Source organism: Phyllobates terribilis, unplaced genomic scaffold (assembly GCF_046119375.1).
Source record: "Phyllobates terribilis strain yellow unplaced genomic scaffold, ASM4611937v1 Scaffold_1__5_contigs__length_1240528914, whole genome shotgun sequence".
Classification (NCBI taxonomy): domain Eukaryota; kingdom Metazoa; phylum Chordata; class Amphibia; order Anura; family Dendrobatidae; genus Phyllobates; species Phyllobates terribilis.
This window is the reverse complement of record NW_027362761.1, coordinates 213,037,226-213,055,621: the sequence shown is the minus strand read 5'-3', so window position 1 is coordinate 213,055,621 and position 18,396 is coordinate 213,037,226. Positions and strand designations below refer to the sequence as shown.

Below are 18,396 nucleotides of genomic sequence, written 5' to 3'. Positions count from 1 at the left end.
AAATGTGTAATTGCAATAATTTTCTGGGAGAAATACTTCATTTTCTGGAACAATTTCAAGGATGCCAACACTTTTGACCTTGCCTGTAATTATAGTCCATTAGGGACCTTAGCACAGAACAAAAACACTTGATGAATCTCAATATTAATTATTAAATAAGCACCAGCAATCAGTGCCTCTCCTGTATACACAGTCATATAGCAGCGGTATTACAAAGTCACAGATAAAGGGAATCTGTCACCCTCCCTGGGCGATATCAGACCTCTACTATGGGCATACAGGTTATAGAAAAGTAAATCTATACTTACCTGTATGGCCCATAGCAGAGGTCTAATTGCCAAGAAAAGTGTTTTTATAAACTCCGTTTTCCACAGGCTTGGCGTCCAGGGGACGGCAAGCAATCCGTGCCCATCTGTTTATTATTCCCCAGGAAGTGACAGTGACCCCCAGGCGCCTGCGCAATATAACCCTGCGGCGCAGTGCATAGGCTGACGGGGCCGGGATGAAGCAAAGCACGTTCTATGTGAGCGGCACTTTGCGCATGCCCGGGACGTCTGAGAGCACAGTGCACATCACGGGGCCTGTCACAGGGCCCCGTGACATGTAGGGGAGGGGGGAATATGGTAATTAATCACATAGGCGGGGATTTAGGGGAATAATAAACAGATGGGCTGCGATTGCTTGATTGCAATGTGGAAAACGGAGTTTATAAAACACTTTTCTCTGCAATCAAACCTCTACTATGGGCCATACAAGTATGTATAGATTTACTTTTCTATAACCTGTATGCCCATAGTAGAGGTCTGATATCGCCCAGGGGGTGACACATTCCCTTTAATAATAAAACATTAAGCACCCAAGTCAGCGACTCTCTTAGCATACTCAGCATAAGTCATTAAATAAGCACTCCAATCAGACAAACAGTCTTGCAAAGCAGGGGCAGTGCAAAGTCACAGTTAATAATCAAACATTAAGCTTCCAAGTAAGTGCCTTTTATTGCATACTCAACGTGTTTCCCCTCTTAAATCAGAGTTTCCTCAGGAGTACCACCGCCATATATACTAAAAGACATATGTAAACACTGCATAAGTATTTCTGTAATAGATTAAATGTAGACTGGAGGATGATGCCACTCTGTGTCAGATGAGGTATGCTAAATCTGCACAAGAGGATGATGCCCCCAAATCCATGACAGGCCAGGTCTGATCCAGAAGGATAATGCCATTTTTTCTATTTACTGGTTTGCCTACTTTTAAGGGGATTTTTCAGGGCTTCCTTAGGATAGACCATCAATATCATATCAGTGGAATCTGACTCCCACCTATCAGATGACTGAAGGGGCCGTGGAGCACTGTGCATCCATCATTGTTTAGCAAGCAAAGCTCTGGACATTTTGTAGAGGCTGTACTGGGTACTACAGCTCAGTTCCATGAAGTCTGACACCTACCAATCTGATATATCCTAAGGAAAACCCTTTTAAATTACTTGTTAACAGCTTATGTGCAGTCTTATGATATAAGCATAGATTAAGCTAACAATAAACTTGAGGGAGCAGTCAGTAAAATGATTACTACTGATTTCTTCACAGACCTTCATACTCAGCCCGACCAAGTGTACATGTTTATTTCAATAGGAAAAGGTGAATTGACCATTGGCAGACACCTTTTGGCTTTGGCTTGTCTTTCCCGAGAACAAATTATTGGGCATGCTGAGATTTAGCTCTTGCCATGGGTAATACAGTTAGGAAGGCACTATAAACAAGATTTTCAGCTAATCCTGCTGAAATTGTTAACTCAACTCGGCTCACTTTCCTTGGCAAGGCCAACCACATATGTTGTCTGTAGGTATCACTTAAGCCCACCACATTAGATTGCCTGTCGGCTGAACAGATCATTCGGTTGACAACCTTCCTTTACAAAGGAGGGCTGGTCTGGCTGAGTGCTCCTGTGTTCTCCATGAGAGAGTCGCTGTTACACATACGTGTTGGTAGCTTATCTCTGGGAGAACAAAAGGATTGGCAGTCCAAAATTGGACATGTCAGGTCCTTAAGTTCTCCGACACATTAGTCTATTGAGTATGCTGGGCCTCTAGAAATTTCCAATCTCTTTCTCTTGTAATAAGACGGACACGTGAAGATGCTGCCTTTCACAGATGGTTACATGAGATGGTATTTATATTGGAGGTCTCTGAGCTTGGGAGCCATCATGTTTGCCCACTTCCCAAACACATATGTTTGAGCTAAATAGAAATCTGGTTCTTTTCTGGGTTGAATATAAAGAGATCAAATGTTATTCCATTGTTCCAGGGGATTACCAATGTTCCAAAAGTTCTGGAAAGACAGAGAGATTAGCTCAACGATGCGCTCCACTAAAATGGAGTAAATTAACAGACATTGTATATGCAAAGTCGACTGAAATATAATCTCCGTGTTTATTCTAGAGCTAGATGGATGACATGCAAATGTTTCTGGGGCCTATTGTTGATACAAATCCCAGTCTAAAGTTTTGCTCGGTTTACATTTGAAGAGGACATTGGCTTGTTCATTGTATTAATGGAGTTAAGATTTTCCAAGATGTTTACAGAACCAGGTTATTTGTATATTGTGATTTTGCTCGGAAAAAAGATACAAGGAAAACAAGAGCTGTGTCCCCGGCCAAGCCTTTATTAACCTCTCCCGTGAAGACTTCCACAACCTAAATGATTCAAAGTGAAGGGGAAAATATCCAGCTGCCAGACACATCTTTGCTTTAGTAAATAATCCTTCATTTTATTAACTTTTATGAACTTTTTAGAAAGAAATAAACATCCCTCAGCGACAACTTTTATGGAAGGGGCTCGAAGCGTATTTCTGAATAATCCCTGACCATAAGCCTTAGTGGTGGGAAACAGCATCCACTTGTGCACTTCCCTCCTCTTCCCCATTACTTGAGCCTTTATGTCTGAATTGGCTGACTCAAAACAAGAGCATTCAGAGATGCTAAATTGATCAACAAAAGATTAGCCTGCAATGCAGCTCAGCCATTGTGGAGCCTTTTACTCCGTACAATGCTCAGGCATACCATAGAATGGAAAGCATTTTCTTTTACAAAAAGCTTGTTCCTCTACTCAAAACGGTTTGCAATTTAAGTATGTGGTAAAACTGAAACACATTGAATTCCAGGAGGAATATAGTTGTTAGAGAGCAGGAAAAGAAAAAAAGCACTTTACCTGAACAACTAGTGACTTAATTGGAGATTGCTATAGTAAGTTTCAGAAACTGGATTAGCATTTGGGAGAAGTGGCTCTTTTCCCCTTATAGAGGGTTTCTTTTTTTTTTACATTCCCTTTTCCTCCATCCATTTTGTTACCATTTTCTGGATCCCGGTTAATGGGGAGAACAGTGGAGCGTGGTATTGTGTTCTATTCACTCCACATTCCATATTTCGGAGTCTTGTGTTACACTTTCATGAATAGAAGCAATTTATCAAGCCTTCTGTTGTCGTAACAATCTAACCATTTTCTTTTCTGCTAACTGAGAGCGAACTGTGGGATTTAACCTTCAAGGTAAAATAATATGTTCCTAATGCTTGCTGTTGTTGTTGATGTGGCCGTTCTGTATTTTTTGGTTCATAGTATTGCATGTTCTGCTTCAGTGTTAAAAAAACAGCACCTGTATCTGATTGTATACAGCAAATTTTCAATTGCTATTTTCTGTTTGCAGGTACTTCTTTGCTGTATTGGCAATATTAACACTTCTTGGTGTACTAAATGGATTGGTGCTTCTCCCGGTACTGTTGTCATTCTTCGGACCTTATCCTGAGGTGGGCATCATATTCTTATATTCACTCCTAATGTGTATTCTAAGTGTTCTTTTGGCACCTTTTGTATAAATTTGCTTTAAAAACCAATACTACATATAGTACAACTGGCAACAAAAATCTATTTTTCTAGGTGTCGCCAGTCGATGGTGGAGACCGGTTACCCACACCATCTTTAGGTCTACCACCGAGCTTCGTGAGGGTTCCGGTTTTACATCAACAAACGCATACAGGTTCCGACTCCTCAGACTCAGAATCAAGCTCACAAACGACAGTGTCTGGCTTCAATGAGGAATTTCACCAGTATGAGGCCCAAAGAGCTGGAGCGCCGCCACATCAAGTTATTGTTGAGGCCACTAGAAATCCAGTTTTCCCTAGGTGTTCTGTAAGTATTGCTCTATGTTATCTATATTTGTTTTCTTAAAACCTTTAAACTACAGATACAAAACCTTTTTTTGGTACCTATAATAAACCATGCCAACAACAATTGTGTTGATGTCAACGAGTGGAACAGGCTGCCAAGAGAGGTGGTGAGTTCTCCTTCAATGGAAGTCTTCAAACAGAGGCTAAACAGACATCTGTCTGAGATGGTTTAGTGAATCCTGCATCGAGCAAGGGGTTGGACCAGATGACCCTGGAGGTCCCTTCCAGCTCTAACATTCTATGATTCATTTGTCAAAATCTAATGAAAGTCGAATTCCAGTTGAGGTCTAAAATTATGTTTAAGCCTCTACCCTATATGTGGTACTCACAAAGGCTTACTGCCATGCTTGATTTCATTGCTGCATTTCACATGTAGTAATAAATGGAAAATATTTTTTACATAGGGAGAGATTTATCAGAAGGGGAATTTGTGAAGGTTGCTTGTGTCTGATTTGCTTTTATTTGAAAAAACATCACAGAAAAAAAGCAGCCTAACCAATACCCGGTCAAATTACCAATGCACCAGCAGGATGCAGTAGTCCACCATGATAAAGGCGGGGGCAGCACAGGTGCAAAATACTGATGGAGCAACCACTCACAAACCTACCAATTCATGGAGGGGGTGGTTGTCTAGTATTAAAAATGCACATAGATGAGGCTTGCATAGGGCACCAGTCACACGTACGTGTGATGCACAGTGTTTGGCTTACAGCCTATTGATACCGCCCATACCATTAGATCAGGCGGGCTGCCCAGCACTATATAAGTGCACCCCACAAGGACAGACACCCCAATTCACCCAACCAACACTAAAGGGCCTGGCTGCATCCAGCATAAAAATGGAAAAATGCGCAATAAAAAGATGAAAAATTATGTATAAAATACATTAAGTATTGGTCGATATTTTGGCCAAAATACGCACGACAAGGGTCCTCATATTTGTGAGTTCCTACTCTAAATTGAAAAACAGCTCACAGAAGAACATAGAGCCAAAAAACATCACAGAAAACAAACCTGTTTTTGCCTTTATTTGCACCAAATTTGTCAATGGCGCATGGTGTTGGATAAATTTGGCACATCTTTATAGTCAAATGAGGGCTTGGTTTTTGCGGGACAACCTTTTTTTTCTCATTTTCTCATCTGGTTAATTCATTTTATATTTTGATAGATCAGATTTTTACAGATATAACAACAACACATTTACAGTCATATGAAAAAGTTTGGGCACCCCTATTAATCTTAAGCTTAATGTTTTATAAAAATTGGTGTTTTTGCAACAGCTATTTCAGTTTGATATATGTAATAACTGTTGGACACAGTAATGTTTCTGCCTTGAAATGAGGTTTATTGTGCTAACAGAAAATGTGCAATCTGCATTCAAACAAAATTTGACCGGTGCATAAGTATGGGCACCCTTATCATTTTCTTGTTTTAAATACTCCTGCCTACTTTTTACTGACTTACTAAAGCACTTTTTTTGGTTTTGTAACCTCATTGAGCTTTGAACTTTATAGCCAGGTGTATGCAATCATGAGAAAAGCTACTTAAAGTGGCCACTTGCAAGTTGTTCTCCTGTTTGAATCTCCTCTGAAGAGTGGCATCATGGGCTCCTCAAAACAACTGTCAAATGATCTGAAAACAAAGATTATTCAACATAGTTGTTCAGGGGAAGGATACAAAAAGCTGTCTCAGAGATTTAACCTGTCAGTTTCCACTGTGAGGAACATAGTAAGGAAATGGAAGAACATAGGGACAGTTCTTGTTAAGGCCAGAAGTGTCAGGACAAGAAAAACATCAGAAAGGCAGAGAAGAAGAATGGTGAGATCAGTCAAGGACAATCCTCAGACCACCTCCAGAGAGCTGCAGCATCAACTTGCTGCAGATGGTGTCACTGTGCATCGGTCAACTATACAACGCACTTTGCACAAGGAGAAGCTGTATGGGAGAGTGATGCGAAAGAAGCCGTTTCTGCAAGTACGCACAAACAGAGTCGGCTGAGGTATGCAAAAGCACATTTGAAGAAGCCTATTTCTTTTTGGAAGAAGGTCCTGTGGACTGATGAAACCAAGATTGAGTTGTTTGGTCATACAAAAAGGCGTTATGCATGGTGGCAAAAAAACACAGCATTCCAAGAAAAACACTTGCTACCCACAGTAAAATTTGGTGGAGGTTCCATCATGCTTTGGGGCTGTGTGGTCAATGCCGGCACTGGGAATCTTGTTAAAGTTGAGGGACGCATGGATTCCACTCAGTATCAGCAGACTCTTGGCAATAGTGTTCAAGAATCAGTGATAAAGTTGAAGTTACGCAGTGGATGGATCTTTCAGCAAGACAATGATCCAAAACACCGCTCCAAATCTACTCAGGCATTCATGCAGAGGAACAATTACAATGTTCTGGAATGGCCATCCCAGTCCCCAGACCTGAATATCATTGAACATCTGTGGGATCATTTGAAGAGGGCTGTCCATGCTCGGCGACCATCAAACTTAACTGAACTGGAATTGTTTTGTAAAGAGGAATGGTCAAAAATACCTTCATCCAGGATCCAGGAACTCATTAAAAGCTACAGGAAGCGACTAGAGGCTGTTATTTTTGCAAAAGGAGGATCTACTAAATATTAATGTCACTTTTCTGGTGAGGTGCCCATACTTATGCACCTGTCAAATTTTGTTTGAATGCAGATTTCACATTTTCTGTTAGTACAATAAACCTCATTTCAAGGCAGAAACATTACTGTGTCCAACAGTTATTACATATATCAAACTGAAATAGCTGTTGCAAAAACACCAATTTTTATAAAACATTAAGCTTAAGATTAATAGGGGTGCCCAAACTTTTTCATATGACTGTATGTATTCTTTTATTTATTTTATTTCTTTGTTTTTAATCGGAAAAACAAAGGGTGATTTGAACTTATACATTTTTTTTATTTTCAAAACATTTTTTCGCCACTTTTCACTGTACTTGTTAGTTCCCTTAAGGGACTTGAACCTGTGATAGTCTGATCAATTGTGCTATGTACAGCAATACCACTGTATGACAGTAGCAAAAATCACAGTCTCCAATGAATACCACATTCACAAAGGTATCATCATGACAGGCACAGGGTCTTCAGCAGGCCCCCTGCTGTCATGGCAGCTCATCTGCTCCCTGCGATGGCGTCATGGGGGTGCCAGTCGGCACATGGAATCACCCATCCACCTGCCTGTGCGCTGTTGCTTCTATTATCAGAGACTGACAGCAGCACTTAACAGGTCAAGAGTCATGAATGGAGCTCTGCTTTTAGACGAAGATGATGGATGTGTAGATGACAATTACGGAGCATCTTGATGCTAATAATCTTTTAATCCCGAACCAACATGGATTCATGAGGAATCGCTCCTGCCAAACAAACCTGATTGACTTCTACGAGGAGGTTAGCTCTCGAGTAGATCAGGGGGAACCAGTGGATGTCGTGTATCTCGACTTCTCAAAAGCGTTCGATAGCGTGCCACATAATAGGTTGGTATAAAAAATGAGAACGATGGGGCTGGGGGAAAATGTCTGCAAGTGGGTAGCTAACTGGCTAAAGGATAGAAGGCAGAGGGTGGTTATAAATGGAATATACTCAGATTGGGTAAGCGTCACTAGTGGGGTACCACAGGGGTCTGTACTAGGCCCAATGTTATTTAATATCTTTATTAACGACATAGTCGACGGGAGAAATAGTAAAATATCAATATTTGCAGATGACACAAAGTTATGTAAAACAATTAATACAAAAGAGGACAGTGCAGACCTACAGAGGGATTTGGATAAGCTGGGTAGGTGGAGCATTAAATGGCAAATGAGGTTTAACGAGGAGAAATGTAAGGTCATACATATGGGAAGGAAAAATGGAAGTCACCAGTACTCACTGAATGGGAAATCATTGGGGAATTCAGAGATGGAGAAGGACTTGGGCATCTTGATTGATAGCAAACAAAATTGGAGTGCCCAAAGTCAGGCGGCTGCTGTAAGGGCAAACAGGGTAATGGGATGTATCAGAAGAGGTATAGCTGCAAAGGATGAGAACATTGTTCTTCCACTGTACAAAGCACTGGTCAGACCGCACTTGGAATACTGTGCTCAGTTATGGGCCCCAATATATAGAAGGATATAAATGAGCTTGAAAAGGTACAAAGGAGGGCAACAAAATTAATAAAGGGAATGGAGGGACTGCAATACCCAGAGAGGTTGGCAAAACTAGGACTATTCAGCCTGGAAAAGAGAAGGTTGAGGGGGGACATAATAAATGTGTACAAATATGTTAGGGGACAGTATAGAGATCTTGCCAGGGATTTGTTCAAAAGGAGGGATATTACGGTAACAAGAGGGCACTCACTAAGACTGGAAGAGAAAAGGTTTCAGCACCAGCATAGGAAGGGGTTCTTTACGGTAAGAGCAGTGAGAATATGGAATTCACTGAGTGAGGAGACGGTAATGTCAGATTCACTACACCAGTTCAAGCGGGGACTGGATGCATTTCTAGATACCAGGCAGATTTCAGCATATACTTAAAAATAAAATAAAATAGTAGGTTGATACAGGGATTTATTCTGACTGCTGGTTTCAGAGTCGGGAGGGAATTTTTCCTCAGGTGAAGATTGGCTAAATCATTTTGGGTTTTTGCCCTCCTCTGGATCAACTTTAGCAATTACAGAACTAACAGGTCGAACTTGATGGACGCAAGTCTTTATTCGGCTTTACAAACTATGTTACTATGATGGCTGAATATTACAGCCATCATCTGCTGGGAGCCAGCATATGACGTAACTGTACGTCATATGTTAGTGAGGATCTAAAGAAGCACTCCCATCAAAATTTTTATCCTTTTAATATATTGCAATCATCATATTATATGGCACTGTATACTTACAATTGCTCATTTTGTCTTTTTATCCAGCTAATTCTTCTCTTTGCCATTAGGTCTATGACATCATATGATTAAAACTGGCTAGCTGAATCCTTTTAAGCTCTGTGTAGAAACAGGAAGTCTATTTTCCCTGCATGAGTCACTGCAAAAGTCCCTGACTGGGGAGGAATGAGCAGCTGGGTCAGGAGTTGAAGAGGGGAATGATAAATGCAGGAAAAAGAGACTTCCTGTTTCTACATAGAACAGATGAAAGAATTATCTGGGTAGAATGAGCATTTGTAAGTAGACAGTGCTATATAATATGATAATTGCTATATATTCAGAGGATAAAAACTTTGATGGGAGGAGTGCTTCTTTAAATATAACACTAGACCTGATTCTCAAATTTTTACTCACTGGAGTGAAAACTGTGTCATTTCATTTGACTTTAAAAAGGCCAAAAATCCTAAATCTGACTAAGATTTATTTGCATAGCTAATTGTGCATATTTCTCCTCCCAGATTTCAAAAGTGCAGCGTAAAATTGCAAGAAGTTGCACATTTTTGCCCAAAATAAAATGCAACGCTGGAAAACTGGCTTGATAAAATGGCTTGATAAATTCTCCCCAAAGTATTGAAGCCTTATAATGTTTCATTTCTAAGTTAGATAATATTGCTAGTTTGGTGTAATAGAATTTCCATTTCTATTTTCCCAGGTTGTAATGCCAGATACCACACATAACCAGAGGACACAACCCGAACAAGAGCAAAGGACCCACCAACAATGGCGCCCTACCAGGAATCAGAGATGGGAGTCAAGGGAACAGTCACGGCCGCCTCCTTATCGGCCTCGCAGGGATGCTTTTGAATCTTCTACTGAGAACCATGCTGGTACAAGTACAAGAGATCGCTCAGGACACAGACCACACTTACAAAGCAATAGGAGAACTGCTTTTGCTCCAGGAGGTACTTCAGTGCCTGCATACTGCCAGCCTATTACTACTGTGACTGCTTCAGCTTCAGTTACTGTTGCTGTTCACCCTTCAGTGTGTAGCCACAATAATCGTGCTAGTTACCCATTCCACGGTGGGTATCACGAAGATGACCATGGACCTTATGAGGATCCTCATGTGCCTGTCAATGTGCGCTATGAGAGAAGGGACTCTAAAGTAGAAGTTATAGAGCTGCAAGATGTTGAATGTGAAGAAAGAACACACGGAAATTTATCAAAATAAGGTACATTATTTGTCATTACCAACTAGCGTTAAAGTAGCACTTAAGCTTCTTTTTTTTTTTTAATTCATGCTGTCACTGATTCCGCACTAGTTGTTTCTTTCTATTTGGAAATTCATAGCACTCTTCAGTTAAGTCATTTGATCAAATGTTGACTCCTAGGGAATTTCATGGCTTTATATTATTTGAAGGTGTGCAGCAGTCAAATCTCAGTCACCAGAACTCCTTGTATGATGAAATAGCATGGACTGTACTACTGAGGTTCTCTATAGGAGTAAGCTGAAACTTATATCAAAGATAATGATGATGACTGCACAGCTTTTTCACACGATTATAATATAGGAGATCACAGTTCAGCTTTCCTGACTGTATAGGTTTAATATATTAACATATTTAGGAGCATATAGAGGAAATGATAATCATTCATGATGATGCATCATGTAGTGAATAGCGAAGCATAGAGGAATATCGTGCAGGATAAAAACTAGGAGTCAAAATAGAGGAAGAAAAGAGGAGGATAAACTGCATGGAAAATAAGAGGGGACAGAGAGTGCTAAACAACCAGGAATAGGGTGTAGTTACAGAAGGAAAAAAAACTGGGAGTACTTCTCGAAGTCTGATTCTTTCAAGGTAAAAACGCACCAACATTTCCATTTCCCATCCACGACTTAGAGGTCCTAATGAATGTTCCTATACTGTATGTGAACTACCTTTATTTTTAAAGAAGATTAAAGAGGATCTTTCTGCTCTCCTCACATGTCTGTTTTAGTTAATTCTTGTGTTCCCCTAGAATTAATAGTTCTGGAACATCTTCTCCATGTGTGGGATTCCTCTGTGTATGAATAAACTGATAATTGCGTGTCACCATTGTCAGTGAAGTTTGCTCCTACACAGTCTGACACTATCCTATTGGTGCTTTCTGAATAGGGAAATGGTAACACCCAGTTGATAATGTTTTATATATATATTTACAAGCGGAGTAATAGAGAATCAGCACAACAGAGTTGTAAGGAAAGATGCTGCAGCATTGGTATTTATTGTGGAGTGCAAGAATTTACTAAAACAGACACGGGTCATCTTGGCTCTAATGAGGCAGTTAATGGTTTTTTTGTATTTTTTTCAGAGTCAACATATTCTGAATTATTGATGGCCAAAGACGGGACAGAATTTCCAGACTGGTTAATGAAAGCTGCTGGAGGTTTTATATAATGGACATGCTGCATCAAGACAAACAGTTCATTATTACTGTAATCTATTGTACAAATGTGTTAAATATTGGTATAAATATTTAAAAGGTGTATACATATGTAATATACAAAAGAACTATGTAAAGTTAGCGTAACTGCGGAGTTCCTTGACTCCTTTTAACAGATGGGGCAAAAGCTTGTTTGCCCTCTCTACTTAATGTACAGGATTTGTGCCACACTTTAATCTAGATATAAGATCCAGTGTATTTTTCTGCTGCTTAAATATTGTCTAATGTACTTGTATAATTTCTATGCAAATATTGCTTACGTGATAGGTGTTATTTTGTGTGTGTAAAGGTTTCCTGTTTTGATGTTTAATGTTCATATCACAACCCTGTGGTAGTATGTTACTGAAAATTTTCAAACACGCTATGCGTGAGTATCTCTTTTCTTTCAAATGGTCAGATATGAAGAATTTGTCTACGCCAGTGTCGTGTTTTAGCTGTCCTCGTGTGTGCACCTGTCTCCTGTGATACTGTAGAGTCTGTTCCACTGTGTTCTGTATTCTTGGTGTGCTTATGTAAACCTGTAAGGTTTGGGAGGCTTCTCCCGTCCTTCTTCAGCACTTACTTGCAGGAGAAATACATTCTCATTAGCAAACTTTATTTGCAGACTTTACAAAATCAGTCTTTTATTTATACCCTTTATGTGTAGTTTTGCGGAATGGCGACTGGTTTGGTGCCATTCCAGCTTAGGGGCTACTTGGCCATTATGGGGGGTTGTCATTCACCACTGGCTAAGTGCTAATTTTTTTTTTCTTTTGTAATAAAAAGCACTTCAAGTGATAAAGGGGATGGAGCTACAATTGAATGATACATTTTTCTATGGCTGACATTAACTTTTCTTTATGTTGGTGCTACTATTCCTTTTTGCCTCTGAAAATGTAAATGGTTTCCCTATCTACCTCCCTTCCTCTTTTACATACATAGATATGTTGTTTGCTCAGAGTTTAAATTTATGCTATTAATTTAATTCAGATGATGAGTTTTATGTTCTTTATTTTGTACATTGATATACTGTATACATTCTTCATGTGCCATTGTGGATTGCAGTGTCGATCACATTGTATGCTGCTCTGCCATATAAGAAGATTCATTGAAATATTTTAACCTCTTTAAGGCACTTGTTAAAATCTTCCAAACAAATCTAGCAAGGAATTTGTAGCTGCCTTTCCTTATTATAAGCTATTGTTACATAAGCACACTGAGACCACTACAAAAGTCTCAGATCACTGCCATTATTATAGAGAGTGATGAAAACAATGGACCCTGTTTGCTTGCAGTGTAAGAGCCGCATACACATTATGATTACACTTTAAAGCTAAACCCTTATGGCACAACCTGAAAAACTACCTTCATTTCACAAATGGTCATGTATGGCACAGTGATTCTCAATCCTGTAATTGGAATTTGCTAAAAAAAGAAAAAGTAACTCCCTTTGTATTGTTGTATTGCAGGAAACAACAGTGTCCTATAATAGTAGAGATAAAATTCAATGCAAGAGTACAGTCAGATATTAAGATCACCACCCATGCTTTGTTAGGATATGTTCACATAACGTTGGGGCCACATGTTTGTATCTCTACGAGGGCTTCTGTCGGAAGCCCCCAAAAAACAGGATTTGAATGAAACCCCCAATGGAGGCATTTCCTTTAATGAGACAGACAGAGTCACTTCAGGTAGTGTCCATTTTTGGGGCGGCAGGGTGGTAGATCGCCCTTGGATGCTTGCCTAGAAAAAAAGGACACTGCCGAAACTGTAGGCTCTGTCAACCTCATAATGAATGGCTCTATTGGGGATTCCATCCGAATCCTGTCTCTCGGGGATTCATACGAAAGCCTCAACGGAGACCTGAGAACGAGATGTTACCTTGGCCTTACATTTATGCCTTGTGGCCATGGTGGTTATCTGACATAGAAGCTCCAGGCTGCCACTACTAGGACATCTTCAAAAGGACACTGTTCTTCTGTGTCTAGATCAAGGCTGTACAGAATAATTAATTTGGTAATTAATGCTTTAATGATGCCATTTATACCATATAATATCTTATTTATTCTTAGATGTTAGGCAATTCCCAAGCAGGTAGACTTCCTTATCCTTCAGGGAATAGCCAAGTAAAGGATCCCAGTTATGTGTTAGGCTGACCACCAATGTACTTGCTAGAGAGCAGCACTGTGCCATCATGACATGTTGGCATTGCTAATGATAATAGACTCTAAGCTGTCTGTATTTCCCCTTCCCCCAGGTCTCATACTACACACACTTACATGGCCAAATCTCCCCGCTCCCTCGTTAGTGTGTCTGCTGCCTTCTGCACAGTATAGACTTTATAAAAGAATATTATATATATAAATATATCTCCTGTAGTCACATTGGCAAAGGGAGAACAGTAGCTGGCAATGTTTTTCTTTGTATGTTTTTTAATATTTATATTTTTGTATAATAAGAATGTGTTCTTACAGTATTTGTCATGCCAGTTTATAACAAAAATATGCAGGGATATTTTTTATTTCTATTGGAAAAACACTATTACAGCTACAGGCTACTTTTAGTGGAATTTTTATTTGTATAGAGTGCTTACTAATGTTAAATAGGAGAGAGTATATGACATTTACATTAAAGACTCATAGCATTTTAGAGTAAGGAGTTAAAAGGAAAACTATTCAAACTGGGTCTCATTGTCTGCCTTGTGTGGCAGGAGTGGGTTTTGTGTCATTTTCATTTACAAAGATAAACATATGCCATATAATTTATTTATATGAAAATTTATTTTTGTAGTGTACATAGTAGCGATCAAGTCTTTTTTTTTTACAGAAGTATATTTTTAAAGAGTTTATATGTATTGATACCATTGTGAGACATGAAATTTGGGTACAGTGCACACATACTTTTAAAAACACCGGACAAAATATCACTTAGCCCCTTCACGGTTTCGAGTTGTTCCAGCAAGACACCTTTGCAAGGGGTATTGCTAGACCACTCCAGCTGGGAACGGGTTAACCACGTTGAGAGAGCATTATAATCTTTACCATACAGAATGTGTTTGTTTCATTTTTGTGATCTAGTGTGGTTTACATTTCAAACATTGAAAATGGAAATTGTACAAACTCTCTAAATATTAATGTTCGAACACTGATAGAATTTCTAACATGAATAAAAATTATTATAACTTATTGGGTACGCAGTTTGTTTTTGTTGTCTTTTTTCACATGATAACCTATTTTAAATAACTAAAATGTGACATATTTATGTAATTTTTTTTTTACACTTCCTTGTTACTACTGGGTCCATGTACGACTCCAAGCTAAAAGTTCATGACAGTGACTTCTATATGGTTCTGCTGTACTTTTGTATGATTTCATACATGGCATATTTTATCAGATGCCATATTGCAAACTTTTTCTCTTCTAGATTAATTTTTTTTAGGCATAATATCTCCTTCATATGTCACTACAGTGGGTCAGCGCATGGCAACAGAGTACCTACAGCTCCGCAGTAAAGAGATGTATGCCTCTACAGATTCTATGTACACAGTTCCTGTGCAAATGAGGACTAATGCTCAAGGTTTTAAAGAGAACCTGTCATCGGGATCATGCATGTTAAATTAAAGGTATGGGCATAAAGGCACTGTTATACTGATTTAATATGTACTTTCAGTGTAAAAATCTGCAGCCTGGTTGTTTTTAAATTATTATGAGAGGTTTACGTGCATCGGGGCGGGACTGCTGGTAGGATCTTCGGCACTGGCACAGCCCCTCTGGTGTGTGTATATTGTTATTGTTTTAAATTTTGCACCGTCCTAACCACGGGTGGCACTTGCGCACATTGATCTAGTGGTGGGCTTCAGGAAAATGGCGATGGTGTTGGTGCATGCATACATTGACCTCCATCAGTCTTCAGTAAAATGACACTGGTTGCGGCGCATGCACAGATTGAGATCGTCATTGAGCCGAAACCTAAATCTGCGCATGCGCCGACACCAGTGCCATTTTCCTGAAGCCCACTCTGAGATGGTTAGGACGGCACCAGCACGAAATTTAATATAAGAAGATAAAGACACTAGAGGCAGCGGAGGGGCCATGGCAGAGTCGAAGACCCTACTAACAGTCCCGCCCCGATGCACGAAGAGCTTATTGCACCCAAACATCTAATGATAATTAAAAAACAACCAGTGTGTGGATTTCTACACTGAAGGTACCTATTAAATCAGTATAACAGTGCCTTTATGCCCATATGTTTAGTTTAATATACATGAGCCTGATGACAGGTTCTCTTTAATCATCGGACTCTTCTAAAACTGTGTACTTGCTTTTTGTGGAATGAATATACTTCTAAAAAAAAAAACAAAGATGATAGGCTAAAATTGGCCATAAGCCTTCAACAGAAAAGTCGGATATGTGTTTTCCAGACTCATTTAGACTACTAATGTTGAAGAAAACAATAGATCTTTTTGATGGTATACATTGGGGGCGATATATTGCATTATAATGAATCTGTCACTTGGTTTGAGAGTAGCATGAGACCTTAGAGTAGCAGAGACCCTAATTCCAGCTATGCATCACTTACTGGGCTACCTGCTACAATTTTAATGAAATCACTGTTCTCTGCTGTAGATCTACCAGTTCTCTGAATGCTAAACTCTTTATAAACCCGCCCAGACCACTGATTGACAGCTTTCTGTATACACTGTATAGGCAGAAATTTAGTCAGAAAGCTGACAATCAGTGGTGGTGGGGGTTCTTCAGAGCTCATGAATATAGAGGACTATATGGCAGCTGGTTTACTAGTCCTCTAGCCAATCTCCTGCCGATAAAACAGTGATTTGAGTTATTCATATGGGCCCCTACAAAAACTGGGATAGCGCTACAAATCTTAGACGTACCAAATATGTTATTTCTTTCCTAAATTCTTCATTTTCATTTATAAAAGACTGTCTGGAAGACATGCACTGCTTGCTTTATCTATATACCAACTTGACATACAGTGGTTGTCCAGTTTAGAAAACCTTTTTTTCTATCTTATTAGGAATTTTGAGTATATAGTGGGTGATTGTTTGGCTCTCTAGCCAAAGGTGAAGAACTTTCCTACAAGAATAAGAAGTTCATTATAATTATTCTGTTCATCTAAGTGCTCATCAGATATTTGTCAGTTCCAAGTCAGTGATGCAATTAAAAATGATATGCGTAACTATCCAACCTAATTTCAGTGTTTACTGTCCAGTTTTCTGTAGCCCAATCTGTAGGTAGGTACGGCCCATAACGTCTATGTACAGAGTGACAAAATCTACACGGCAAAGGACAATGAAGGGATGGATGGCGGAAAAATAATAACTGAATGTGAGGGGGCACTGTAAACCACAGTACCGGGTCCCATCAAGTGAAATGGCTTGATAAGGGGAAGAAAGAAAAAAGATATAGACATAACATATTTTTGACTCATTGCACGTAATCACATGAAGCCCCTCCTATTAAAGGGGAATTTTTAGGAAGCAAGTTGAGCGATTCAGGAGAAGTTGTGCTTGATATGGTTCTCAGCAAGGACGAGTCTCCTACACGGTGGCATTGCAAGTGGGTTTTACTCCGATATGCTGCTGTGACATCACAGCTGTTTCTGTCACATGATCTGTTGTGACATCAAAACCGCTGCCTGAAATACTTCAGGAAACACCAAACTTCTCCAAAAACTCACCAAGAAAGGAGAGTTTGCTGAAGTGATTTCAACTAGAAAACTCTTGTTTGACTGCTGGAAAAAAAAATTAATGTGAATATACCCTTATGCAAAAATGTCTGATTTATTTTTACTTGGACTAGTCTACTGTAGTTCATATTTCTCCTTTTAAACTAAGGAACCAGATGTCTCTTTACCACATATTACAAGTCTGTGGGTTTATTTCTATCATGATTAAGGTGTCAAAGTAAATAATAAAAAGATGCAAAAAATAATGTATTGAAACAAGTAAACATTTGTTAAGACGTTTATTGAACTACAAACAAATCTACACATGCCTTTTCATCCATACTATGAAATCGGAAAAACATTCCAAGCTATGATATGGAAAAGTCAGCAAACACCTTTCCAAGGTGTGACTGCACTCAGTAAGGAAGTGGGCTTATTTCTCCACTTCCCCTTACTCCAGAGCATTCCTTTCTAAACCTTCACATATCGTCTGTTTAAAAGTGCAGTCACCGACAAAGTGTTTATTTTTTAATACTTCTTAAAGCAATGGGCATTTACTCATTAGAGGAAAATGTTATGTTATTTTTACAAAAAAATAACACCTTTTACGCAGCTCACAGAGTTTCTTGCTATAGGACAGGCTTAAAAAAAAAACAAGATTAAGCACTTCTACAGCCGGTTTAATAAAAGTACTATAAACACACCTTCAATTAACCTGAAGAAGAACACATTACTTCTTGCAGCATATATTAATGTATACTTGGATCAAACACTATATGATAATGTCATATACATTAGAATCTTTATTAACTTTTATTATGGATTTAAATGTGCACCTGTCCCCATACTATACTCCGAGATACATCAGTTTGGATAAGGACATGTGCACATGGCTATATCACAAATATCTATTGCATGGCATTTACCTATGATTTTTATACAGAGGTACACACAGAAGCTAATATGATGTTCTTATCAGGGGCCAACTTTCGTAACAGAGGGATCCTATGAAAGAAATATTTAAAGGCCACCTAATTCATGATTATTTAAAAAATCAGCTGCTGACATACCAATCTTTTTCCTCCAGGGATGTTAAACAACTGAATAGGTAGAAAATCTCTCCCTTCTCTAATGCTCTCTTCTCTA

The 18,396-nt window shown here is 39.1% G+C and overlaps 1 protein-coding gene across 3 annotated transcripts in view; it reads left to right on the top strand.

Annotated features, from left to right (window-relative positions):
• PTCH1 (patched 1) overlaps nt 1-14,754 on the top strand; it is a 123,685-nt gene extending 108,931 nt beyond the window's left edge. For 2 of the 3 annotated variants that reach the window (XM_073670979.1, XM_073670978.1), the window contains exons 21-24: nt 3,701-3,800; nt 3,931-4,182; nt 9,812-10,331; nt 11,452-14,754. In XM_073670979.1, the coding sequence (XP_073527080.1) occupies nt 3,701-3,800; nt 3,931-4,182; nt 9,812-10,330 (871 nt within the window). In that variant the 3' untranslated portion in view covers nt 10,331; nt 11,452-14,754. Of the gene's footprint in view, nt 1-3,516; nt 3,544-3,700; nt 3,801-3,930; nt 4,183-9,811; nt 10,332-11,451 lie in introns of those variants that run through there. The other variant, XM_073670980.1, reaches the window with a different exon arrangement.
• Nucleotides 14,755-18,396: the final 3,642 nt, after the last annotated feature.